The 26,497-nt window shown below is 40.4% G+C and overlaps 1 protein-coding gene across 2 annotated transcripts; it reads left to right on the forward strand.

Moving 5' to 3' along the window:
* The first annotated feature begins 1,338 nt into the window (after window positions 1-1,338).
* On the forward strand, window positions 1,339-26,497 carry si:ch211-212o1.2 (uncharacterized protein LOC492735 homolog). 2 transcript variants are annotated; one of them, XM_043216491.1, is made up of 7 exons: window positions 1,339-1,461; window positions 1,689-1,853; window positions 16,063-16,182; window positions 16,342-16,433; window positions 20,575-20,719; window positions 21,697-21,909; window positions 24,906-26,497. In XM_043216491.1, exons 1-7 carry the CDS (start codon window positions 1,452-1,454, stop codon window positions 25,025-25,027), a joined length of 867 nt encoding a protein of 288 aa, XP_043072426.1. In that variant the 5' UTR covers window positions 1,339-1,451; the 3' UTR covers window positions 25,028-26,497. The 2 variants fall into 2 exon arrangements, with proteins under 2 accessions (XP_043072426.1, XP_043072427.1); XM_043216492.1 differs by lacking the exon at window positions 1,339-1,461 and adding an exon at window positions 1,569-1,585.

The raw sequence follows: 26,497 nt of genomic DNA on the forward strand, positions 1-26,497 counted from the left end.
GATTATCAGATGATTTAGTGCCTGTGACTCACTGAGTAAGGGCAGAAACGTCTATTTAAAGTACGGTTTCTTCTTTTACCATTGCAGTTTCTGCTTTAATTGCATCCATGTGTTTAAGCAGCTGGTTCGGCCGCTGAGTCTCATAACTTGAGCTGGACAGAAGGTCGGTGCTGTTCCCAGAAATCAGCCATCGGAACGCATCGATACACTACGGGCCCCGGGGGGCCTCTGAACCTGTCCGCTTGGGAAACAGGGTTCAGCGCACCATCTGAGTAACTCCTAAATACTTGAAAACTATAGCATGAGATTCATCCACAAATACCCAATAGCACCGAAATATGCCCTTAATAGGCTACTGGTGTTTCAGTTAAGTATTTCAGTGTACTGTACTGCACTAGTGTATCAAATCTGCGCTGTATCACGAGCATGTGCTTTTTAAGGGTAAATTAAAATTATTTGGAGATTTCCAAATAGGGCAACTTTTGAAACTGCATTTCTATTTTGGGGTAGAATTATTTAAAATGTATAAGGATATGATTAAGTTAGCCAGTTAGTTAACCAATCTATCTGTCTGTCTAGGCGTTGCTAATCTTCACATTCTCAGTGGGTTATACAGACCCCCACATAGACATTTAGCATCCCAAGGACTGTCAATATGACGAGATAGATTTTCTCTAAAATACATTTTAAGAAAAAATTCAACATTACATTATATAATGTTTAATAGACAATTAGCTAGCAAATTAATAAAATGTAATCTTCTCAATCATGTACATGCAATTACAAATGCATGTGTGTGCTGTATACAGTTAATTTGTTTTTTGTTTTTGTTCTGTTGGTTTTATTAATTAGCCTATATTATATTTTAAATCTGACAAAAAGCAAAAAATATTTTATTATACAGTGATATATTATTCTGTGTTATATTGTTACTGAGCGTTTCAGTAGCACATAATTAATCAGATTAACATAAACATGACATAATATGATTATCTTATCTATTTCTTATCAACAGGTAGTACAGTAGTCGTGTGCACTCAAACACATTCGCTTCAAGATGTTTGTTTCTCTTATCAGCGTCTCAAAAGTCTTATGATAGACTCGCATGATCTGTTAGGGATCATCCATAAAATACCGCGCATTTTTGTACGATCATAACATTTCACGATCAACACCTGTACAACCGCACATACAGGACAAATTCTTTAGTAAACGTTTGAAATATTATGTTTTTTGTCAATTATAGTAATCCTCCGAGAGCAACAGCCAGTGACTGTAACGATTGTTTCGGGTCACAATGCAAACATTCATTTTACGACTCTCCCTAAGAACACCACACAGCACAAGAAAAGTTTTGCAAATATTCACTTTCTTCTGGCTATCGGACAGTTTAAAGACCGGTGTCGGATGCCTTGAGAGGAGCAATATTTATCAGTCATTTAGCTCATGAGATGAAACAAGGTAAACTATAATTATTATAACGTGTCTGTTTATTCTAGCGAAGTATCAGACAGGCAGTTCGTGCGTATTTTAGTTCCGGGTGTGTTTCACTAAAGTAGGAACCTCAGTGGGCTTACTAGGAAAGGTGTGTCATTCAGCGCTAAACCTAAACCCCTGTGTATTAGTTACTAAATGCACGATACAGCGTCATTATTAATGCATTTTCTCTGAAAACTGGCCATCATAAGGGAGAATGGCTGCGGCGCTACTGTCAGAGACGGAGATCAGGCATCGGTCTATGGCAGAGGAGGATCCGAACGGGAATGAACATGGGGCGGCTGCACGCAGCACCGCGCCTCGCTGGGGACCGCAGCACGCCGGGGCCCGACAGCTCGCCAAGCTTTACTCTCCGGGTAAGACAAGCAAATCGGGTGTAATTAAACACATGTGTGTTTATATGAGTCGCTTTTCTAATGGTTCAAGATGCAGCAGCATCGGGCCACATAAAGGCCGGTAAAGCACGCGCGCGCACAGAAAAGTTACGTGCAGCTTGGTGTGTAGAGGTCAGTTTCAGATCAATAATACGTGACAGCAACGCATGAATAACATCGACATACTATAATGAATGTTGGTGCTTGTATAACATCCTTCTGCACATATAATAGTTCCTAGTTATGGGTTGAGTGTATTGTGTATTTGCTACTTTGTAAAACTTGTAACACTGCGTTTAAACCCTTAGAGGTAAATGACACTAGAAAGTGTATCTGTCGCAAAATGTGAAGAACGAGAGTCAAAACTGAACATTCAGTCGTTATTTTCTCACGACCCTCACATTTATCAAGACCTTTTTTACTTTTTTTCTTTATTGGAATACAAAGCATTTGTCAGTCTGTCACCTTTCAGTTCATCTTTTTTCTTTAAAATGAAAGTGAATTGTGACATTCTGCTTTGAGTAAATGATGACATATTTGTTTTGGGTGAAATGTTTATGATTTGCTGTACAACAGTTACATATTTATAGACTTAAAGACCTTTATGGTTCATATTTTGTGTATTCATTTTTACAAATGTCTATGCATATTCACTTTGGAAAAGAATTATTCTTATATATTCTTTTATTTATTATCAGGGATGTATGGGAAAGTCATGGTCAGTTGTTGGCTATTCCATAATATTTTATTTTCACACAGATAAGTGTAATTATATCTTTTAATTTGAATGACTTGTACCTGCTGTGCAGAGAAAGTATTCTTCACAAAATCTATACAGTTATTATGGTAACATTTTTCAATAAGGTTCCATCCGCTCTGCAATAATAGCAATAACTAACAATGAGCAATACATTTGTTACAGTATTTATCAATGTTTGTTAACATTTACTTAAATTAAAGCCAATTGCTGTTTGGTCATGATAGGTTAGGTCTAAATACAATTTTACAGTTACAAATCTACAGCTTTTATACATTTCTCTTCATTAGTTCATGTCAACAACTAATGCTGTTAATAAATAGAACAATATTAAAAGTTTTACAATGATCTTAAAAATCAAGCAAGCAATCGTCTAGAATGACAGCAGAAGTCTGTTATGTTCCCAGCTACTTGACATCGTCAACAAGCTGTGCTTTCGTTGATATTTTTTTATTTGACCTGTGTCCGCTGTGGGGAGTCTGACACGGAACACCAAATAAACAAATTAATGCATGTTTCAGATTTGACTTCATTCCACTTCTGGCTTAATGGAAAACAGCTCCATCTCTGCACATCATGAGCCGGAGATCAGCAGCGTTAGGAAAAGCCTTTAACCCCCAACCCCACCATGCCATCTTCTACCCCCAACTAAAACAAGATTTAGCATTGAAAGTCCCCCTCCACTGTCCTCTAGCTGCAAAAGCAGTCTTGTTGTGTCATGGGACGCTTGTAGTTTGCAGCAGCAATTAAAACTACATCGATTTAACTCAAAATGCTATTAAGAATGATAATGACCACTCCATTTTCTTTGGCAATGCACCCAGCGCGTTAAGCATATGCTACCACCGGCACGTCCAGCATGTAAATTACTTGGCCATGTTGAGAACGTTTGAGAGAAGTTTTGCGAGGTTAATAAGATAATGTTGTGATGCTCCTCTCTGTGAATGGGGGTGTTGGGTGGGATTGTGGATGGGATTTTTGGATGAGCTCAGTCGAGTTTAGTATCCACCAGCTGTGAAGTGCATGTCGGAGAGGCTTATCTGTGGGATTCTCAAGGAAAGTACGCTGGGATTGTTGTTTTGCTTGTGCTGTGGTTTGCATGCTGTTTGTAGTTGTAATTACCACACTTTTAAAGTTTATCGTCCATGACATACAGGATTGTGGTTGGGAGAAAAATAATATTTCATAGTATTGCAAGATTTTACCTCGGTGTCATCTAATGTTCTTACACATACTCAATTTTGTTTTTACAGAAACACTAGCTTTCAAAAGTTTGGGGTTGTTTAGGGTCACCGAGGTTGCAGGTATTTGATCAAAAATCCAGTACAAACAGTAATATTGTGAAACGATATTTCAATTAAAAATTGAATTAACTCCTGTAGTGGTAGAGTTTTTTAGTAGTCATTACTTTAGTCTTCAGTGGCACAGTCCTCAAAAAAGCACTCTGATATGCTGATTTGGAAACATGACATTATTATTGCCATTATTTTTCTACATGTTCTGTGATGAATCCTAAACAGAATGTTCAAAGAAGAGTGTTTATTTGAAATATATTTTTGTAACATTATAAATGTCTTTAGTGTCACTTTTAATCAATTTGGTTAATTAAAAATGTCCTTTATTAAGAACTAGTCTCTAAGACAAAGAAAAGCACCCTGAATTATTGCTGATTCAGATTTAAATGTTTTAAATGTTAGCAAACAGGGATCGCAATTTCAAGGAAATAGTACAATTAAATTACTTTTGTAAAAAAAACTGGTAAAACAAGTATGTTTTTGATTACTTTGAAAAAAAAAATTTATGAAGGCCTTGCACAGAAGAGAAGTAGATAAATTGAATGTAAGTGTGTTTACTTACACTTGACCAATATAATTCCAGTTCATTAAAAACTTTAAATCTTAGGTTTTTCAGGTTATTTATTTCCACAGAACCAGAACCATAAGAATTTGTTTCTGCAACATTTTACGCCATAGATTGGTGCCACATGGTTCCAAAATGGTAATGACTTGTGGCTTGCTTCTTGCAGGTATCCAACCTTGTGGTTACCATTCTTGAATTAAGTACACCACCCCGCCACCCCAAACAGTCTTGTCCACCTCAAGCTCTTGTATATTACCTTTAATACCATCCTTTATCCACAAAAAGTGCCACAGACTTGGAATCCAATGGTTTGGTTACCTGAGAGACCCTTGACTTCTTCTGATGGAATTCAGCTGGCATGAGCTGATGCTGAACTGTGGTCCGTCTGGAGAGACCATGGAGAGCAGAGGGTTGAGCCACAGAATATAATGTCAAGGATGCTAAAAGCAGACGCTCCGGAGGCTTGTCTGAGGCTGGTTTGTGCCTGCGATGAGGTGAGCGGGAATGGCGTTTGGAAGTGTTGAGGCTTACTGGTGAAAAGGGATTGATGAGGCTTCAGTCTGCTCAATGAAGCCTCCGGCTCATTACTGTAACCCCAGGACAGCGAAACAGCTGGACGCCTCTCCCCGCCATATGTCTGCGTGTCATGCACCACTGACTGCTCTTTGTGCTTCTTATCCCACTTTACAGATTCGCCGCAAAGTAAACAGGATTTACAGGCTACTTTCTGTTTCCCCCATCGCCTCTGCCAGCCGCCATGCTCTGGTTACCGGGGCGCTTGCCGTGTGTTTGAGAGTATGTGTTCGAGAGAAAAAGAGATCAATATAGTATTACATCGCAAGATCTAGTTTCCTATGCAGTCAGCGATCTTGACTCCAATTGGTTTAGTCTCTTCTTATTTGTGGCAGGCTGATGTCTTGACTACAGAAAAGCTTGAACCGTTGCGGAAAGGTGAATAATTCAAGCTGTAAATATGGGTGGACGGCACTATAGACACACTGACCTACAAGTGCGAATGTGATTTTAAGCTTATCAGCGGTCAAACAACGCTATTTATTTATGGTAGCAATCCTGCAGATAAGCCAACAATGTGTCAACACTGCACACCAGGAGCGGTACTCTTCTTTGTGTCTGAATCTGTTCCGCCATAACAGTCCACTCGGAGATACATTCCTGTTATACATACACACCTGTTTGAAAATAAATTGATTCTTCCACATGCAGGCTTTGAGGTTAATGTGAAACTTGATGCAATTCTGGAACACTAATCTTTTCTTAATTCTTTCTGCCTGGAAACAAAGAAAGCTTTTGTTTTATTTTGATGAAATTATCAACGGTTTTGCTTTATATTAAAGGTCCCATATTTCAAATCTGAAATTTCTTGGCTTTTTTCTGAGGTGAGGTCTAAAGGCTGTGTAACTACCATATAGGTTTCAAAACAGTAAAACTGCACACAGCCTGCATAAAGTAGCTGTGATTTTTTTTTTTTCTTCTTCTTCTTCTTAACACATAAGCCAATGTGGCGTCTGAATTGCTCAGTCACCACATTCAGTCATCACCCAAACACCGCTCGCCGTCCATGACGTGGCTGAGCAAAAACAACACTGAAACATGTCGAAAAGGTTAACTTTAACAGACAAACCCGATCGGCCGAAGTGTCCACTCACTCCAAGAATGGATGATCTGACAGGATTGTTACTATGAGGTGAATCACATCTAACGTGTATAATAAAGACTCACTGTGTCTATCTAGTCATGATGATGTGTACATTTCAGTTTCAGCAGGCAACTATTATTCCAGCTGCAATTAATTACAACAATGATTACAAACTTGATTCTGTATTAATAGTCAGTCAGTTTGTTGTTTTACACGCATGCACAAAGATATCATTTCATAAACGTTTTCGTGAAAAATATTCGTGAGATGCAATAAAACATTAAACATGCCCTTAACAACATAAGATAATACCAGAGCAATAAGAAGTGTTTAGATTCAAGCATTTTTGGGTGATTTCTGTCTAATCCGCTCATTTTATGCTGTCGTAGTTTTTTTGTTTGTATTATGTTGATTCTGGCACCCAACATCACAACAAGATGATATTTCAAGCTCCTTACATTGTTTAAATTAGAGAATTTGTTTACTATTATAACTTTGGCTTTTCTTAATTAGAGACCCCTTGAAATCCAGCTGTTTGCTTTCTTGTCACTTTAAGTTGTGACCTTTTGCCCTAGTCTGAGGGCATCTGGTGGCTTTGGACATGGAAATTTACTCAAGAAATTCACACTGAGTGTCTTCAGGTCGCAGCTGCTATGTCCACCTTTAACCCTGTGATCTTAGGTTCACTCCCCTATCACTCTTTCTTGATTATCTAATCTCCGACTGACTCTGAATGCTGTTGCTGTTTCATCGGTCTTTTAACTTCACCTGGAGGTACAGTAGGTAAAGTGAAAGAGGCTCTAATGAGCATTTGGAAACTTTCTTAACTATTTTTTTAACTTTTTACCGTCTGCTCCCAAGGTGCTTTTTGGTGAACATATGACGTCAGATCATACAGATGTTCACACAGATGTGCTAGCAGAATAAGCACTGTTGTATTTCTTCACATCAAATACAAAAATACACCAACATTAAAAAGGTTTTGTATATTTTTAGTTTTTTTTATTGAATTCAACAACAATGCTTCAGTGTTAGTAAAAACATGTATAATGTTCTAAAAAATTCAAATTAGTCTGAAAAAATATAGAATTCTGAAAATAATTATCTCTGTTTCCACAAAAATATCAAGCAGTACAGCTGTTTCCAACATTCAAAGTAAGTTATAAGTCGTCAGCCACAGTAAAGCGTACGTCCATTGTTCTGCACCAGTTATCTGTTTAATAGTAAGCTAGCAACAGAGATGCTGCAACATTTCCACGGACCAAATAAAAGTTACAAAAGAGCCTGAGCCAAAAGGAAGCAGTTGATCTTTCGGCTTGCTGCCTTGTAGGCAAATTCTCTGGTCTGTGGCATGGGGCCAGAGGTGTGTGTTACAGCACAGAGAAGAGACCTGGTCACGGAGTAGAATGAGACACCAGACACGTCTGCTTGACACTGAGCATAACCCTGCCTTCAGTCCTGCTGCACTGCACTGCACCACATACTTTACAACACATCCAAACACACCCACAGTCTTCCATCACTCTGATAATGTGTAAATCAATTGCTTGGATTAGAAGACTTTTTATAATGCATAATAAAAACTTAATGATTTAACTGTGCAGTAAAAAACTGAATGAGAAGACTGCCTCGATGAATTAAAAAAGAATGAACGAACATGCACGCCATACATCATTCAGAAGTTTGTGACCAGTAATCTGTTTTATCTTGAAATAAATATCAATAAAACTAAAATTAAGCAGCAGTTTTTAATAATAAAAATGGTTTCTAATTCACCAAATTGGCATATTAGAATAATTTCTGAAGGATCATGTGACGCTGAAGACTGCCATTCAGCTTTGCCATTAAAATTATAAATTATAGTAATATATATTAATCCAGAAATCAGTTCTGTTAAATTGGAATATTTCACAGTGTTACTGTTTCTGCTGGTGTTTTTACCGCATAAATGAACAAAAAAAAGCATTAATAGAAAGTTAGCTTTATTTTTAGGTGTCCTTGTTACGTTACATGTACTTACTTGTGCAATGACAATAAATTATGCATAATTACATGCAAGTAACCCTAAGCCAAACCCTAATCCTAACCGTATGTAGTTACATGTAGTTAATTAATATAACTCGACGCTTAAATGTGTAATTACACTTTAACAAAGGCACCTTAATATAAAATGTAACCCAAAAAATTGTCTTGCTGCCTCAAACTTTTGAACAGTAGTGTATGACTAGATCAAAAGTTTCAGTTGTATTATAAGAAGTTGTATGTGTTCATTCCTATGTACAGTTTTGTTACAGAAGCCAAAATGTGAAAACTGTACTTCTCTGACTTTCTTCTATAAAACCCATACTTTAAGCAGATGTTCATCACAATTTTCAGACTATCTTACTGTATGGTGACTAGGGACTTCAACTGGATTTTTGCACTGTACTTAGTCTTCAGAAGCCATACAATAGCTTTATTATGGACCAGTGTCTCTCCCTCTGCCACCGCTCTGAAATTCCATTAGTGCGTTTGAATATTTAAATGTTTTTTTGTGATCTTGACAGATTGCTTTAATGATGCAAAGCCCTGTTCGCAATTCACTTTCACTGTATGGGAAAGCAAATCTTTACTGTCTGCTTAACGTCTTTCGTGTTCCACAGAAATAAGAAAGTCATACAAAGATTCCTGATTGAAAGAACAGAAATCTTCGTGTTGATACATACCACTACGAAATATTTTTTTTCAAGAAGTAGCAAAACTTTCAGACTTTCCTGAGTGTCGGTTGTTAAATTACACTTCGTTTCTTGCAGATTCTGTCCTCTCCTGTGGCAAACTGCAGACTCCAGCTAATGGTCTGTGCAGTCTGATGACCACAGTTTTTCTTGCTAAAGCTGCTGGATGCAGCTTTCACTGATTTAGAGAGCTGAACACCTCTGGGTGCGCAGCTACTCTAATCTCACAGTCACTTTCTGACTGCAGAACTATTACATTTCTAACCCGGTTCCTGTTGAAGTTCATTCACACCAGCCCAATCAAACACAAAAAGTTGCTTAGCCATATAATCTTATTGGGACCGACCCACTGCCAGGCCAACACTGCCCCCTGGCAGCACCAGAGCCCAATCTTTTATGCTTTTCATTTCTTTCTGCATGTACATTTAAGGTTCTTTACTCAGTGGAGTCTGACCTGCTGTATAATTTATCCTCTCTTCCCATCAAACTTACGCTAAGTTGACCCAGTCATGCCTGCCGAGTGTCTGCGGCTCTCATATGCTCACCCAGAGGTCAAAAGGTCACAGGTTCAAGGTTTTGAATGGTTAGATCCCGGTCACACACCTGAGATGGTCTTGTGACCCTGGCCGGAGCAGAATCTGGCACTCACTATGTGACGCAAAACATATAGTGTTGCTCTGGTTTTCACTGCGCCACTCTGTCCAGCATGAACTGCACACCGGCAGCGTAAACAAAAGCCAAGTGGGCTCTCGAGGGGAAAGAAGGAGAGAAGAAAAGCGAGGGAGACGGAGAGACGAGGAGGAGGGGAACCTGGCTACCTGCAACCTCTCCTGCTGGGCTTCTCAATTATACACACACCAGGGCAGCTAAATGCATTAGGACCTCAGCTGTATACATGATACAAAACCGGATTCACTCACTCAATAGCACACACACACACGCATTCAAGTGCTTTTGGGATGGGGGGGGGTTCAAATGCAGCAGGATGTTAACGGCACACACAGAAAATTGTCTCTTTTGCATGCCTACACGCACATAGAAGCATACCAGGGCGCCCAAATACATTTGGACTGGAACCACACAGCCTGTTATTAATATTTGATGGAGTTCTCCATCAGCTTTCTGTGTGAATTCAGGTGGTTTGTGGCAGTTGGGGACAGGGACAGTGGGTGAGCCGTATAATTACTATTATCTAAATTCCATTTCTGAACGCGGCCCTTCCCGCGCCGTCCTCAATCAGTGCTGTATTTAGTATGGAGTTCTCTGTGAAGTGGCTCCGCTGTGAATTTTCAATATTTAAAATCCACTCTCTGCATTTTAATCCCTCTCTCCCTTATTAATGAATTTCAATCTAAAGGCCATAAACCTGCTTAACTCTTTGCGTTCCTGAGGTCAGAGGTTGGGATTCTAGTTCGTAATGTAAAGATGTGAGAAACATGATTTTGAGTTTACAAGGATGACATGTGTTTCGATCTGTCTGTACTGACTGATTGCGTACAACCTCTCGTTGTGACCTTCAGCACTCGTCACTCTGGAGATTTGGAGATATTAAAAGGTAGTGTGTGTGTGTGTGTGTGTGTGTGGGTGGTCTCAAGGGTCGCTCTTTCCTAAGCCTGTCATCTGTGGCCCTTATCAGGGTCGGTCTGACTGGGTACACTCACATAAACGTATAAATGTGCCTACCTCTCTCTCTTTAAAAATGGTAGTAACTTGGAAGAATGGGAACTGAAAACAGGTTCCTTGTTTAGAAAAAAAAAAACCTTACAAAAGTTTTCTTGTTTTTGAAAAGTTTCTTTTGCACACTAAGGCTGCATTTATTTGATAGAAAGTACAGTAAAACTAATACTGCGTAATAACAAAATTATTTTAACATCTTTATAAAGTAATTTACACCTGTGATAGCAAAGCTCATTTTTAGCATATACAATTATTTTAATATGCTGATTTGATGCCACATTTTGTGTTATTACACTGTATTACGCTTATATCACGTCTAATCAACTTAATGTATCCTTACTGGATAAATTTGCATATTAATTTACTACAAAAAAAATTATACTGGCCCTGGACTTTTGAACAGTAATTTATGTTTCCTGAACATTGTAGTATGTACAGTTTCCCTGTGTTGTTAGTTTATAATCTACATTGAGTAAATAGACCCCTACTTTTTATTTCTTTGTGTTTTCTGATTTGCAAACAGTAGTCAGTGATTTCATGAATTGGTCAAGATGCCTCCCAATACAGTTTTAAAGTCTTAATTCCTCACTCAGTTGTTCCGCATGGCTCACTGACCTACGGAGTAGAATTACAGAATAGAATTATTTGCTTCCCTAAAAGTAGTACTTCTTCAATATTTGTTTATCCTTAAGGAATAAGAGTCACAATTGTTCTTTTTTATGATTAACATCCCTAGTAATCAACTTTCGTCCCTGGTGGTGAACTTTTTTGTTCAGCCAGTCCAAAATGTTTTTGTCTCTTTTGTAACAAAAAAACACTGTCTATCAGTCCTCACATACTTGGCTGTTTTTTTAAATAACATAGAGCATTGTATGGCACAAAGTGTGTGTGTGAGTGTGTCTGGGTACATGTGTTAGCGTGTGTGTCCCAGGTTGAGTTGTCCACTGAGAACAGATGAAAGCAACAAGGCCTGTGACTGATCCATTTGTCCTGATCAGGGGAATTCTACCTCCCTCTCTCTCACTCTCTTTCTCTTCCTCTCGCCATGTATGACCCACTTTTCCTGTCTCTCCCTTCTTTCCCAAAGTCCCCTCTGAAGACAGGCCTACAGAGAGCTGGCAAGGGGACAATGTGTGTGTGCGTCTGTGCCATTATGTATCCCGCTAAATATAATTGTGTGTGCTAATATGAGGTTCATTTTCCTGGCCAGCATTTGATGTTCCTAAATCAATACCGTTTCCTTTTTGCCCACATGTAGATGCCCTTGGCATTGTTGGGGGGGAGGTGAAGTGGGGTAGAGAATGGCTCAGTCATGGCATGTTGGCAGGACTTTGTGGCGTGGCCGGCCCTCTGAAAGGCTGCTATTCTGAGTCTCTGAGTTGCTTTTTGTCTGCCTCTCCGGAGGAGGTGAGAGCCGTTCTTTCAGTGCCGCGGCTGCGCTGAGAACAGAGGGGCCCGCGCACCACTGCAGCCCCATCAGGAGAGCCCGCCGAAGAAAAGAGCCCTTTGTTCGTCGAGGATAGAGACAGAAAAAACACCCATCTCTCCACAGCACAAACAACACACACTGTTCACACTCACTGACTTCTGCTAGCGTGACAGGTGATAAACCACCACCACGCCCCCCGCACCCCACCCCTTTTCATCTGAACTCACCCCGACTCGGCATGGGATCTAAGCGTCCTATCAGAAGTCCCATCAGTTTGTTAGAGCTGTAAAAGTTTGCCTATCCTCATCTATTACAGGATTAGTTCATCCAAAAATGAAAACTGCCATCGTTTAAGTCTTTCCAAAACTTATATGACTATCAGGAGGACACAATGCAGGATGCTTCCAGTGAAGTGATACCTTTCTCTTTTTCTATGTAATTACATTGAATGAGGTGGAGAGTTTAAACGTTGAAAAGATTGTAAAGTATCAAGTGGACTTTTAATCTATGAGCCTAACTTGAGAACGGAATCAGTCTGTTTTAAGATTCAAGACCAAATTTGCGAACCGGATCAGCTGATTCATTGAAAAGTTCTCATTTTATTCGTTTTATTCTGCTCATTTTAATGAGCTAGCACAGAAATGTGCATTTGTAGAGGACAACAACTTACATTTTGGTCTGTCTGTCACACAATTCCATTGTGTTTCTTCAGAAAACACACACGTAGTATTTCATGACTTTAATTGGACTTTTAAAGAAAGAGTCATGTAATTCCAAACCTTTCTGTGAAACATTTAAAAGAAGAAATTTTGAAGAATGGTGGTCACTAAGCTGTCTTGGTTCCTGTTGGCTTTCATTTTCACTGATATGGTGCGTCGGAGTGCTCAGCCATCTTTAGAATTTTGTTTTTGAACATTTTTTTAAGGTTGCTGTATAGGATTAGCTGTTGAAGTAGATTGACTTATTGTGGAGTTAACTGAAACTATCCTTTTTGTCATTTTTGGAGCCTTACTGTCCTATTCACTTACTGTAATCATATTTATTTTGTTTTCAATATAAGTTGATTTGGAAGGTCATGAGGACGTTACGAGTAACGTTACATGGATCATATTTGGGTGAATGATCCCTCTGAACCAGCATTTTCTTTTTAATTTACAGTGACGTTGAACAAAAATGGCTTACCCCGGAAAGATTCGCTAGGTTTTTTGCCTCAAGCTGCATAACCATGCTTACATACAGGAGAAGCTCGGCGAAACTCGAGGATGGACGACGGCATATTACAGCCTGCCGCAGAAACTTGCGCACATTATGACAGAGCGAGAGAGCAAGAACGCCATTAGCATTCACGGACGTTGTTTGGCACTCCAGCCGCCCCTCTGCGTCGAATCAGGCGTCGTTGATTAATTTCAGCCTATTAGCACCCCCTACCCTTCCCCCGCCCCTCCCAGGTTAATTCCCCACGCCAGCGAGCGGGAAAGGGGGCTGCGGGTGTGAGCGATGGTGCAGGGGGTTGCAGGGGAGCACGTTGTTGTCAGGACTGTATTAATGAGCGCGCCGCTCAGGTCCCGTGGACAGGGGGACGGTGTTCCTGGCTGCGCGCGGCGACGGCGGCTCTGTCGAGGCCTGGCCTAGTTTCTGCCCTCACCGGGGAGCAGGAGGATCCAAGGACTGACGCTGATCACCTGACAGCGGCCCCACTGCTGCGAGAGAGTGTGTACGCACATGTCTGTGTGAGAAAGAAAAAAGGCAGGAAAGCGAGGACGCAAGTGCTGGAGTGGGTAAATGTTGTTGTGGGTTTTTTTTTTTTTTTTTTTTTAGTTTTAATTTCAGGTTTCTGTCTCTGAATAATTTTGGAAGTTCTCATAGATGGTGTCATGTGAAGTGTTGATCAGCGGTAGTTATTTTCCCACTTTTCCTTTCCGTGATATTCTGTCAAAAGAGCTGTTGCTTCTCTATGAAAAAATGAGTTACTGTAAAAGCACTTTCCTGCAAACCTCATTCAGATTTTGAGACCACATTTTTTGGGTGCTGTGATATTGTTGTAAAGAAAAGAGCGCTAGGTCTAGTTTTGAGCCCTCATACACCTGGATGTGCTGCACCTGGACTTTCTCATCCCTCCACTTCCTGTTGAGCTACCACATTAAGTCCAACTTCAAAATTCATTGTGCCATCACCCTATATCATCTGTTCATATATATATATATATTCACTGGTGTATAGAAACAGGTGTTTTTACTTACATACTTTTCATTACTGTACGACATGAGTCAGAACCAGAATTTTATTCACCCACCTCTTGATGGTGTTTACAGTAGTTTGATACTGGTATATTGAATTTTAAGCATCACAGCAATCATATTTCAAAATAAAAATTAAGATATAATTTGTACAAGTTGTGAGCTTGCAATTGACATCAAATGTGATATATTTGGTAATACTTTACAATTCTGTTCAATTTGTCAGTACGCTGTGTTTTTGAACACCAATAAAAATGGCAGAATAAAAAGATGAATTTTTAGTTTTTCAGGGCAAACTTTGTAGTACTTTATAGGACCCCAGAAAAAGTTACTTTTATTGCAAGTACAATTAAATAAAATTTTATGATGATTTTATAAATTATATATATATATATATATATATATAGTCTGTCTACCCAAAGTTATTTACTGTTAATGGCAAATCAAAACATTTTACTGTTGAATTTTCTGCAATTGCTGCAAAAATAAAATTGTGCAAAAAAAAGTGATTCACTAAAAATTATGAGAACAATAAAGCATAACATACAAATTCAAAGGCAGTTCACAGCAGCCACAGATTGTGTGATAGTTTATTTTAGCTGAGACCCAGGATTTGTTGGTGCACAACTGAATTCAAAAGAAGGCTTTCACACTAATCCAGAAAACAATTTTACAGTCCATTGAACTCAAGTCTGCACCTGTGCATTGTGGGATACAAGGATTCCATAGGTTGGTGCTCTCTTAACTGCACAAAATATAACACAGAATTATGAGTGCATTATAAGAACTGTGGTCCATCGTTCAGGCACACGGTGTTGGCTGGCCCACTGAGGCGCTATAAATAGCTGTCATCAATATCTTCTTCTCAACCTCCTCACGTTCCCAATCCACTCAGGACGGCTCCTCTAATGGCATTAAATTTTCAAAAGAGCTGAGTCCACTGTGCCTCTCCGTGCCCACATCCGCCCAACAGGAGAGCAAAGGAGAGAGCGATGGAACGGGAAGAAAGAGTCACAGTGAAAGAGGGAAAGAATCAGACGTGGTCGAATGCGGTTTAGAACTGAATATGCAAGTTTTTAAAAATGGAGATTGAATGTAGGCTGTGGAGAGATGGGGACATGTAGATGTGGTCGGTGTCCATATAGACTAATTCTCTACTCTGTTGTGAATAATGCATTAGCACTTTAATCATCCTCCACGGCCGCCCGCCGTGCCACGTTGCTGTCATGGTGGTCTGAACAGTGCCCGTTGTGGTCCCTCCATCAGTGCCCTCTGCCCTGACCTGGGACGTTTAGCTGTGTCAGGCAAACGCGCCATCGCAAGAGATCCTGACCCTCGCCTCTACCTACAACTTGTCCAAGTCTAATCGATTACTCCTGAGCACACGAGATAATGGGACACACACACACGGTTACACACGTTCAGCTCGTCTCCTGTCCGCCAACCCCGATGACCTTTTCTGCTTTTGAGAGATGTCAGTTCGCTGCTGTCTGTGACCTCACAGTGGACATTGCAGTTAAATATACTGTTACTAAGGAGAATTAATTATATTCAAAAGATGGCACTTATTCTTAGGGTTTTTTTTTTTCCTTGTTGCATTTAACACCTGATGAGAGTTATTATGGTGAACTTTTCATTCAATTACTGAATAGTCAACAAGGTAGACTTCTTTTATTTTTTTTCTCCATATGTATAGTTTCAAAAGAGTGTCTTTTTCCCATTTTCTATCTCAAAATGTTTAAAAATGAATTAGGCCAGTATACAGTATTTAAACCAAAAAAATGTAATATACCCCCCCTTACATTTTTTAGTACTAATCATATCACTAATGTGCCTTTTATGTGTTTGTTGTCCCTATAGGAAAACGGCTGCAGGAGTGGGTCTGTGTGATTCTGTGCCTCTCGCTCTTTGTTATAAACCTCTCCTTCCTTTTCCTCAACTTCTCCACAGTGCACATCTACAAAATCATCTTTGGCATTGGTAAGTCTTACGTTCCCTGTGACCTTTCTGTTCATGTCTTTCCTTTGTTTTCTAATAAAGTTCTGCTTTAATTATCTCTATAGAAAGCCACTGGTTGTAGTGCACTTTTTGTCTGGGTCTCATAGTCACTTTACTTCAGTTTCTTTCTTTCTCTCAAAGTGACTGGTATAGTGACAGCAGACTTTGCCTCTGGGATTGTACATTGGGGAGCCGATACATGGGGTTCAGTGGACATCCCAGTAATTGGGAAGGTAAGGACCAAGGCCTATGCATAGTTCAGTAACTGTCTATATGTGATTGGCTGTAGGTGTGTGGGCACATTTAGGTACAATGGCACCATCTTTCTGGCACACATGCATTTCCCACATACTCATATGCACAGTGTAGTCTCCAAGCATAGTATCTTGTTTGATTTTAACAAATTACCCTGTTTAATTTTCATATCAGCTTTTGCTCTATTGGCCTGTTGTGGTTTACCAGGCTCAAAAAACGGAGAGTGTGAAATGCCATCTCCACCCTGGGGAGTTCAACCCTTCCCGCTTTCCTGGAGCGCCACATCTTAACCCCACCCACTCTCAACCCCAAAGGGTGCTGGGGATACTCAGGAGGGTTGCATTAATGCATAGTACGGTCGCACTCTCCTTGCCCAATCAGAGAAAAGGTCACCCCCTCGCTGTCCAATTAAAAAGCAGCCGACACTTGCTTTCTGTGTCGGACAAGTAGGGGCCATGAATCTGGGAGCATTTATGTGTTTTTGTGCTGACAGGGGTCATTGTGCTATTATGTGGAAGGGGGCAGTAGACTGGCAGTAGAAAAATGGCTAACCTAAGCTAAATCCAGTCCCGTGTGCCAATTATTAGGCTACTTCTGGAAATTCGGACTGTTAAATTTGATTACAGCAAAAGGAAATGACAAGTATACAGGTTTAGCAATGATCAGAATACACTTGACAATGAGTGCAGCCATTAAATCTTCACAGTTTGAGGCCTGTCCTTTGAGTAACACCAATCTTTCCTATTGTTCTCTGGCTGGATGTGCGCTCTGAAGAGATGGCAACCTATAGGACTGGGAGGTATGACGCTTCATACTGTGCAACTCCAATTAGTGTGCTATAGCATTTATACCTTGACGTGGTTTCATGTGAATGTGATAGATATTTGTTTTCTCAATAATCTAGTGTTAAATACAAAAAAAATTCAAAGGAGTACATATAATTGTATATATTCGCATTTAGTCTAATTAACAACAAATAATTCTGTCCGTTTTAGCATTATTATGTATAAGTGGACAGATGTATCACTTATTAAACAGCTTTTCACCATATAAATAATAACTCAGACATGAAATATTGATTTGAGGAGTAACCATTTTAAAATCTTTTATTAAACTAACTGAGGCTCAAGATGGTAGCTGCTGTGTTTGAATGAAATTAGATGCTTTTGTCGCGTGATACAACAAGACAGGTGAAAGAAGCACCAGGAGTCGATTCCAAAAGAATCAATTTGAGGCTTTGGGAATCGAGAATTCAGTGGTGTTCGTTGTCACACTTTCAATCTGTGGTCCTGCATGTTACACTTTTCCAGAATGTACAGTAGGCTACTGATAAATAGAGTTGTCTACATATTTAACAAGTTTCTTGCAATAAATTGTTGCTCTCAAAGCAGGCCAAACAAACACTACTTTTGCTATAATAATGAATGCAACTCCATGCTCTTATTTCTTTATGCTTTCGTTTTGCTTTGTACATTCTGCGCAAAAAAGTTAAAGTAAACTTCATCATTACACTGAACTGTGCACATGCAGATAAGACACGTTATGCTCTTGCTCCAACCATGCCTTCTATGCATCTCTTGTGTTTTTATCATTAGTGTTTTTATCATGTTTACTGCTTATCTGTGGGCTAATTGGAATTGTTTCCATCGATTCCGAATGCTTGTTCTCCAATAGTTTCCAAAAAGATTAACAGCCATACCACTGGCTTCAAATACCTGGATGAGCGGCCATTATACATCATTTATTGCCTGGGAATGACTTGAGAATGTCCCACCTGACCAATCATAATCAAGCATTTCTAAAAGGTATTGTTCATTATGGTACCAAACCGATGTGGTTTAGATTTGGTCATACTGCCCACTCCTCATACCCCGCTTCTATAAATGTTTACATGCTGGTCATTGAGGCACTGAGTTGTCCTATATGGCAAGAGCAGGATTGTAGAGAGCAGGTGATCTGAAAGGCCCGTCCAGCTCCCGCTGTGGGTCAGGCCGAGGGCCCCGCATTCTCTCGCTTTCATCATCGTCCGTCTGTGCTGTAAAACGGCTCGGCCACACCGCCCCACCGTGAAGGGGTTTCCACCCGGCTCCGCAGCCACCGCCGATCCTTCTGCTGTCGAGGATAATTAGGATCCGCCACCTGGGAGTGATCGAACTTCAAAAAAAGCGAGGGAATTTACAGACATCCAGAACGCCGCGCTTTAAGACCCTTAACCAGCAGATTAAAGGCGGCACTTAGCGGACCGATATATATGGCTTTTTGTCCACATGTTCAAACAAGAAGCACCAACTTGAGGGAGAATCATTAATGACCGTGATTAAACAGGCACTTAAGAGCAAAGAGCATAGGGAGGAGGAAAAAAGGCAAGAGAAATGAAATGGATCTCTCATGTGCTCTCTGGGTTAAGGGTGGGGGAGGATGGGCTCCGGTCTTCGGCTGGGTTGCTAGGGCAATCCGAAGATGTGAGTCGTGATTAGGCAGAAGGCGGGTGAGGCGAGGCGAGGCAGGCCGTTAAACGGTGTGGGATTAGCGGCGGCGAGGCACAGGTTTGCCGCGGCGTGCCGGTGAGTCGACATGCACGCCGTGTGCTGTCTGGGGCTTAGCGCTCTTTTAATCTCGCGCACAGAGAGACGGAAAGGAAACGAGGAGAACAGGAGGGAACATAATTGTCGAAATATCAACAGATAGTTTTCTCCGCTCCAGCAGAGTGTCGCCACGCGCTCTCAGATATAGGTGTGATTGAGTTCAGCCCACAAACACACGATAATGACATTTTTCCCCCCGCGCTCCGTCTCTGAAACGCTATGGTAATGTGGCTCCAAACGATTCCTCCTTTTTATGTGGAAAATAAATTACCTTCATTCTTGTATTTTCCTTTGTGCTTATACGATCCTTTCTCTTACTCCCTTTCATTTTGCGACACCCGCACGGTCGCAGACGGGTGCCCGTCTCAAAGCAGCACTCCTGGGCGTGAGTGACAGGTGCTGCTGGGTTATGCTTTTTCATGATGCTGGATCTAAGCCGTGGGGAAGTGCTGTTTAATGCCAGGTTATCTCTCCGCTCCGTAACGTGTAGCTCGTGCCGCATGCGTCATCTTTCATTTAGGACCTAGTACCGCTAACGGGCCAATTTGCGTCTATCAGTCAACATCTAACCCTACCCAGCCCTTTCTTACTACCAGATCCGGGCACAGTCTGCCTTTTTGCATTTTCAGTGCTGGTTTTTTTGTTAAAACCGTGGTGGCTACACTCTTACTTCCATGCATTTTTTTCCATTGACTAGTCGCACGGTAGGTTGAGCACCTAGTTGACAGATTTTGTTTTTTTTAAATAGAAGTATGTGTAAGAAATTAGTAGGCTTCACATGTCTCTGTTTTTCTTACACAAGGCACGTTGTTTTCATCTAGACAAGTTCAGTGAAATGGCGGTTTTAAATGTTTTTCCTCTTAAAAATGCAACTCTTATAGTGAGATCCTCAAAAATGCATCTGGCTGTAACGGTGCGGTAGTGGAGATCAGTTTTAAAGGTATAACTTTTGCAGAAGGATTGTACTCTGCAAATCTTTTAACCGCTTAGGTACAACATGATAAAGATGGGCTACAAAAACAAATTCAGTCGACCTTAGTGATCAACGAGTCAGTTGACCATTGTGATCCATTCTTATACAGTATCTGAAAGAATTAACAAATTAGCTAAAATATTTTATTTAAAAACATGCAAGGGTGTCACATGTGTAGAACTTTGTGACTGATGTTTCTGAAGAGTTCTTCGCATGGATTTTCTGTGGGCTTTCAGATCATTATCAGTGGGGAACTTCAAGTAGAGGATGTTTCTGGTTTCTGTACCGAATATTTTAGATTAATCTCCATTTCTTTTTTTTATTTCTCACCTTTAAATGCACATCCAGTGTTCTTGCAGCTTGCTCATAGTCTCCAACTGTAACACAACAGTAGCTTCTAGTTTGACCCTGCACTGTCTTTATCATAGACGTACCCATTCATTACCGCAGGGTAATGGATCTAAATCACAGCCCTAGACACCCCTGCCCGTTTTTCAATTGAACCTTAACCTCTTTCCCTGCTCCCTCCCATCTTTTTTTTACCTCTTTCTTTCCATTCAGGCATTTATTCGCCCGTTCCGGGAGCACCACATTGATCCGACGGCTATCACACGGCATGACTTCATAGAGACTAATGGAGACAACTGCATGATCACCATCCTGCCTCTGGCCCACATGGCCTATAAATTCCTCTCCTACCCACCAGGTACACACATCCACACACACATCCACTCACTTTTCCAGTGTGTCGTGAGAGTGAGTCAGCGTGGCTATTTTAAAACCAATGAGTGTGACCCGAGTGCGACTCCTTGTCCTGGAGCCGTCGGTGTGTCCCACATTCATCTTAAAATACCTAAAAACTGGGAAATCGACAAACGAGAAAATGGTTTGAAAAGGGTAAAATGTTTTCAGTTCCATTTTTGAACTGCATGGGTTACTGGAGCAGCTCAGCCAAAAAATGAAAATTGTCATCTTACACTCATGCTCACATTCCAAAAATGTATGACTTTCTCTTCTCCTTAAAACATAAGAGTGGAATTCCAGCAGAATGTCCTGGTATTAGGTGTTTCATAAATGTTTTTTTAATTATTTATATTTTAAAACATTCCATATTAAGCTGTTTTGTGTAGTGATTTTACATTGAGGAAAATAGATGAAAGGAGTTGGTTATGATGGAGAAAAAAATGTCATCCTTTACCTTTACTCGTCATTTTACAAAATGTTTGTTTTTTACACAAAACTATATGAATTTATAAGACTTTGAATGCTTCAAATACAAGTTGTGTAGACAACCTTAATGGTCCTTCTGGGTTTTTTTTTTAAGTTTAAGTTGTTGTTTTTTTTGCGAAAACATTTATCCCATCCCAGTTATGGTTTCCTATCATAAATGTTTAAAAAATGTAAAAGAAAATGGTATCAGAATGTTCATTGAATATAATTTAATGAATTCAAGTTGAATTACATTCAGTTCCCTATAAACATTTCTGTTGCTGTTGGAGTAGATACAGATAAGTTGAAAGGTCAATTTGATTAGATGTTTTTCATGCTAAAGGGTAAGGCTACTACTTTACTACAGGCTTAGGGCATGTTGAAATAATTTGCATATCATTTTTTTCCCCTCTCTTTCTCTCTCTGCCTTTTGCCATTTGCTCCTTTATCTCTCCCTACACCTCACTTTCCCAGATGCCCTTGCAGAGTCCTACCCCTGGGAATGTTTTGTTTTTGCGTTGGCGGTTTTTGTAACCATGACTAATCAGATCCACAAGTGGTCCCACTCCTACTTCGACCTGCCACGCTGGGTCACACTACTGCAGGACTGCCACCTAGTGCTGCCACGGAAACACCACCGGATCCATCATGTGTCGCCACATGAGACGTACTACTGCATCACCACAGGTACACTTGATGAGGTGAAAGCCTTGTGTCAGTGTTGTTTTAAAGGCATAGTTCATCCAAAAATATGAAAATCCTGTAATTATCTACTCGGCCTGATATTATGCCAAAACATAAAAGGAGATATTTTAAAAATGTTGTCTAAAGCAACAATAGACGTCATTTGACTTTCATTGACAAAAACAGCGGAAGCATTCTTCAAAGTCACACAGGTTCGGAACGACACTAGGGTAAGTAAATAATGTTTTTGGGTAAACTATACGTTTAAAGATACCCGTAGGCATCTTTACAACAATAATACGTACAGGCTTGTATTCAGAAGAGGGAGGTGAACTCCCTCTGAGAGCCCTTTATGTGGCTGATCATGGTAACCTACAGTATCTGGCAAGGATTCTTCCACGGAGCGTGGCCTGCATCGCCAGTAGCTGTGAAGAGTGGGTTAAAATAACTTTTTTAAAGTCAGCTGCGTGTGTTCGCACATAAGTGTGTATGTGTGTGTGAAGGCATTAAACTCCCATGATAGCTTGAGCACTCAGTATGCGTTGTGCGTCTCTGGGAGAGAGGGGAGCGAGGATGCTTGTGCGTCACCCTGCGCCCCAGCGGACGACAGATGTGTGTGCGCACGCATGCTCCAGAGCACAGACCGGTCCTTTTGACCCTCCCTCTTTCCTTTCCACTGCTGCTCCCTGATCCCACTGGGAGACGCTGATGAAGGGAGAGGAAAGGGTCTCTCTCTCTCGCACACATACACAAACGCGCACGCTTGGGAGTCTCTCTCTGCGTGAGCCCTGCTCCTCCACCCTCCCTGCCCGAGTCCCCAGGGGCCGGGGCCCGCCTTTGTGTGTGCCAGTGGCTGACAACCTCCATGTATATTTAATGCTAACCTGCTGTCAGTGCTAACAAATAGGCTTGCGCAAAGGGGGGGTGGGGGTGGTGTGGGTTTGACAAAGATGAAAAATCAAACAAACATGATGAGCTGTTCTGCTCTCCTCCTGCACCAAAAGGGTCACTGTTGAAAGAGGGTACAGACACACACACACACACACACAGCTGACACAGACGTGACCGAGGAACAGTGTGGTCCTTATATACAGACATACAAGGGCAATGGATGACTGTGATGTCATAATCAGGGGCGCTGAAAACAGTACTGTGGCAGTACCATAGGTGTCAGGTGGAAATACCATTAGTACTGAATGATTAGCAAGTTCCTATACCATTACCTTGGTGTTTACGTGGTACTTCTAACAATACCATTGTACTTGCACAAAGGGGTGATCAATACAGTATATCAAGGTTACTGTGAATATCAGCATTGTTTTTTTTTTTGTTACTTGACTATTAAAGGATAGGTTACCTCAGCTCTGCTGACCTGTGAGAACAAACCTTATTTGTGTGTGTGTGTGTGTGTGTGTGTGTGTGTGTGTGTGTGTGTGTGTGTATATGTCTGTAGATAGATGGATATATTTGTACTAAAAAAACAATCACCCTTTATTACTGTAGCAAAAAATACTGAGAGATAATACTAGATATTTCCTGTCATGCTCCTCCTAAAGAACATGGTACAGTACAGTGGACCACGGTAATTGGTCATTTTAAGACTTATTGTTTTTGACTTTATACCATTTAAATTAGTGGTTGACTAAAAAGGAATTTACATTAGCCAGTAACACTATCCAGAGGCCTATAGCCGATACTAATGACTTTAATACAATTCAATAATAGCATATAACATAAACGCAACTTGTTGGAATGAGAAGAAAACAGTTTGATGATTACATTCTGACCATCAAATAAAAATGCATTTATATCCATTGGAAAAAATTTGGAGCTACAATTTAGCAAATATTGCCAGACCCTCATTAATCGGCCTGGATGATATATCATGCGTCATTGCTTTGAACTTTTAAATTGTCTTAAACGTCTAAACGTGTATGGTTGAAATGGTTTTCTTGTCAAAACCCAATGGAATGCATGTCTGAGCACAACAGAAGTGTGTGTGTGCGTGTGTACATAGTGGAGTTGAGGCGGGCTGGCTGGCTGGGGGTGGGGTGCTGCTACATATTTATAGCAGTAAGTGTGTACATTACTCTACTGCTAGCGCCTGATCTTCTGTCCATCCCCTGGGAGTCACCATCCAGGAGCTTCTGTGTCTCACTGCTTCTTGATGTTGTTCTCTGTGCCTTCCCCTCTTTCTTCCTGTCTTGCTCTTTTGTCCTTGCTCTCTCCTTTTTGCTTGCCTTGCCCTCTCACTGTTCCCTCTCTCTTTCCTGCATTTCTCTCTTTTCTCTCACTGGCGAGTTTTCGGAAAAGTGTGTAATTCAGCGAGAGGAATGAATTTTTATGCTTGGTTTTACACATCAAGCATGTGCTTCACCTTTTTTCCTTTTTCAGTTTTACTCCTGTTTCAAAGTACTCTGGCATGATTGTTTTAGGACAGTTTTATATATAATATTAAAGAATCAACAGGAAAACTGTTTTACATGTATTTCAATATATTAATAATGCATTAATTACACGATGTGAAGATTACTTTCTTTAATCTTGAAATTTAATTTGTTATGTATGTAATGTTTTCTAAATACATACACTATTATTTAGTTTAGCTTTGGGTTATTTTATTACCTGTGATGGTGAAATGGAAATTATTTCACGTGATGCTTGTCAATCAATCCCAGTTGAAAAAAATGAAAAACAGCATTGTTGTGAAATAATAGAAATCTTGCTGTTGCTTTTGATTAATTTAATGTTTTTATTATTTCAATAAAAATAGCACATACACGCACACTTCCAATTGTCTTGTCTTTGCTGCTAATCTGTAACTAGTTATCTAGTCTTGCATTCATAATAATAACTACTTAGAAGACCAAAAGTCTTTTTTTTCTGTTTTGGCCATTTCTTATCTCGCCTACGGCACTAAGCCACAGTCATTGATGTCTCTTCATAAACATTTGTGCCTGACACTCCTGCTTCTCTTTCTCTGTCATTCTCTCCCTCAGGGTGGTTGAACTACCCGCTGGACAGAGTGGGTTTTTGGCGGACATTGGAGTGGTTGATCGAGAGATTGATGGGTCAGAGGCCACGCAGTGATGACATGGCCTGGGCCAAGAAAACCGAGTGAGCAGGAAGACAGGACTGAACCCCTCCGTCCTCCATCTTTCCCCTTGTTTAGGGGGAACAGAAACCGAATATGGGCCTTACCTCTGTATCCCAAAACCGCTCTCCTGTAATGTTCCTGTGTTCCTCCATCTCCCCTGTCTTCTCCACAGCACAGAACCACAGAGCACTCTTACTGCTGGGGCCTTTTCCTGTCACAGGTCAGCTACACACAAGCCATCACCTGTTCCTCCTCTACTGGCTTCCGTCCCTGTTTTGTAGATGTCCACACCCACGAAATGGTAGAAAGACGAGATGAAGTTCAAAACGGTCGTTTCAAACTGTTGAGATAATGATGAGAGACACTGTTCCTCTCACAATCATTTCCTCAATCTCCATGTGCTTTCTCGTTTCGGTGTGTAAAATGTATGTTTTCTGGAGGTTGGGCTCTCCAGAGGACCGAAACCATGTTGTGATTTTCCCAGCATGGTTGTCATAGCAGTGCATGGAATGAGAGAAGCAATTAAATGTGGATTTGATTCCAGAAACGGCAAGAAAAGATTTATCGCTATTTCAGGCACTCTCCAGTTTCACAAAAGCATCTCGGCAGTGTTAAAACCCTCCATTAGTTTGGACCGAAGGACGCACGGTGGATCCATTTCTCAAAACGCAGGAAAAGGGGTTTGTTGGCCAACCATCGTGGTCAGTGCTCAGTTGACCCAACTGAATGTTTTCCCTGAATGTTTCTTACTGAGCTTGTGTTGGCCTTAAGTACAAACCCATTACACTTATTTCTAATCAGCTTACTGGGGCTTAGCGGTGATGAACATTGATTGCGTCTCTGGTGTGTTAGCGTGACATGTTATTGATATTTGGAGTAGTATTAGCAGTCTAGCTAGTGATGTCCTCCTGCTGTATCCTGTGGTACAACGGTTTAGCAAAGGTTGTACTAGCAAAAGGTCACTTTAGAAAAAGGTCAATTTGAATTTGAGTAACCAAGCTTTATTAAAGAGAATCATTACTGGGGTTTTTTCTTGTTGAATGATATTTGCACTCTATTTGACCAATGGTATTTCTCATGCAAAACTAATGCGTAAAACAGCCAAATACACTCCCTATATTTTTTTTTCTCGCTCTTATTTACACTTGCACACTTACAGACTTTCATCATGAACCCTAAAAAACACACACTATGAATTTCCTGTGGATTTTTGTTTCTCCATTTGCGCTGTACTGATAAATGGAGAGAATAAGGGTTTTATAAAGTGTTTCAGTATGGATTGTTTCACGTTCTCTTTCAACAGCTGCAGCTCCACAATTTGGGTTTTATTGTCTGGTTTTTTTTTTTTTTTTTTAAATCATAGTACAATTTAACTTTCAGCCTTGTATTTGTTATTTGTTTTTATTTTCCATCTCGCAGCTAATGCTCGCTGCTAGTCTGCCTTAAACCGATGTTTTTATTAGCTGTATGATTTAATAAATATCTAATAAATAA

The sequence above is a fragment of the Puntigrus tetrazona genome, chromosome 18 (assembly GCF_018831695.1).
Source record: "Puntigrus tetrazona isolate hp1 chromosome 18, ASM1883169v1, whole genome shotgun sequence".
NCBI lineage: Eukaryota > Metazoa > Chordata > Actinopteri > Cypriniformes > Cyprinidae > Puntigrus > Puntigrus tetrazona.

What these genes read in the sequence shown, in the direction of transcription:
- si:ch211-212o1.2 (XM_043216491.1), top strand. An exon ending in ACATCCCAGTAATTGGGAAG is followed by an intron (nt 16,434 to 20,574) that starts GTAAGGACCAAG and finishes CTTTCCATTCAG; the next exon opens with GCATTTATTCGCCCGTTCCG. An exon ending in ATTCCTCTCCTACCCACCAG is followed by an intron (nt 20,720 to 21,696) that starts GTACACACATCC and finishes TCACTTTCCCAG; the next exon opens with ATGCCCTTGCAGAGTCCTAC.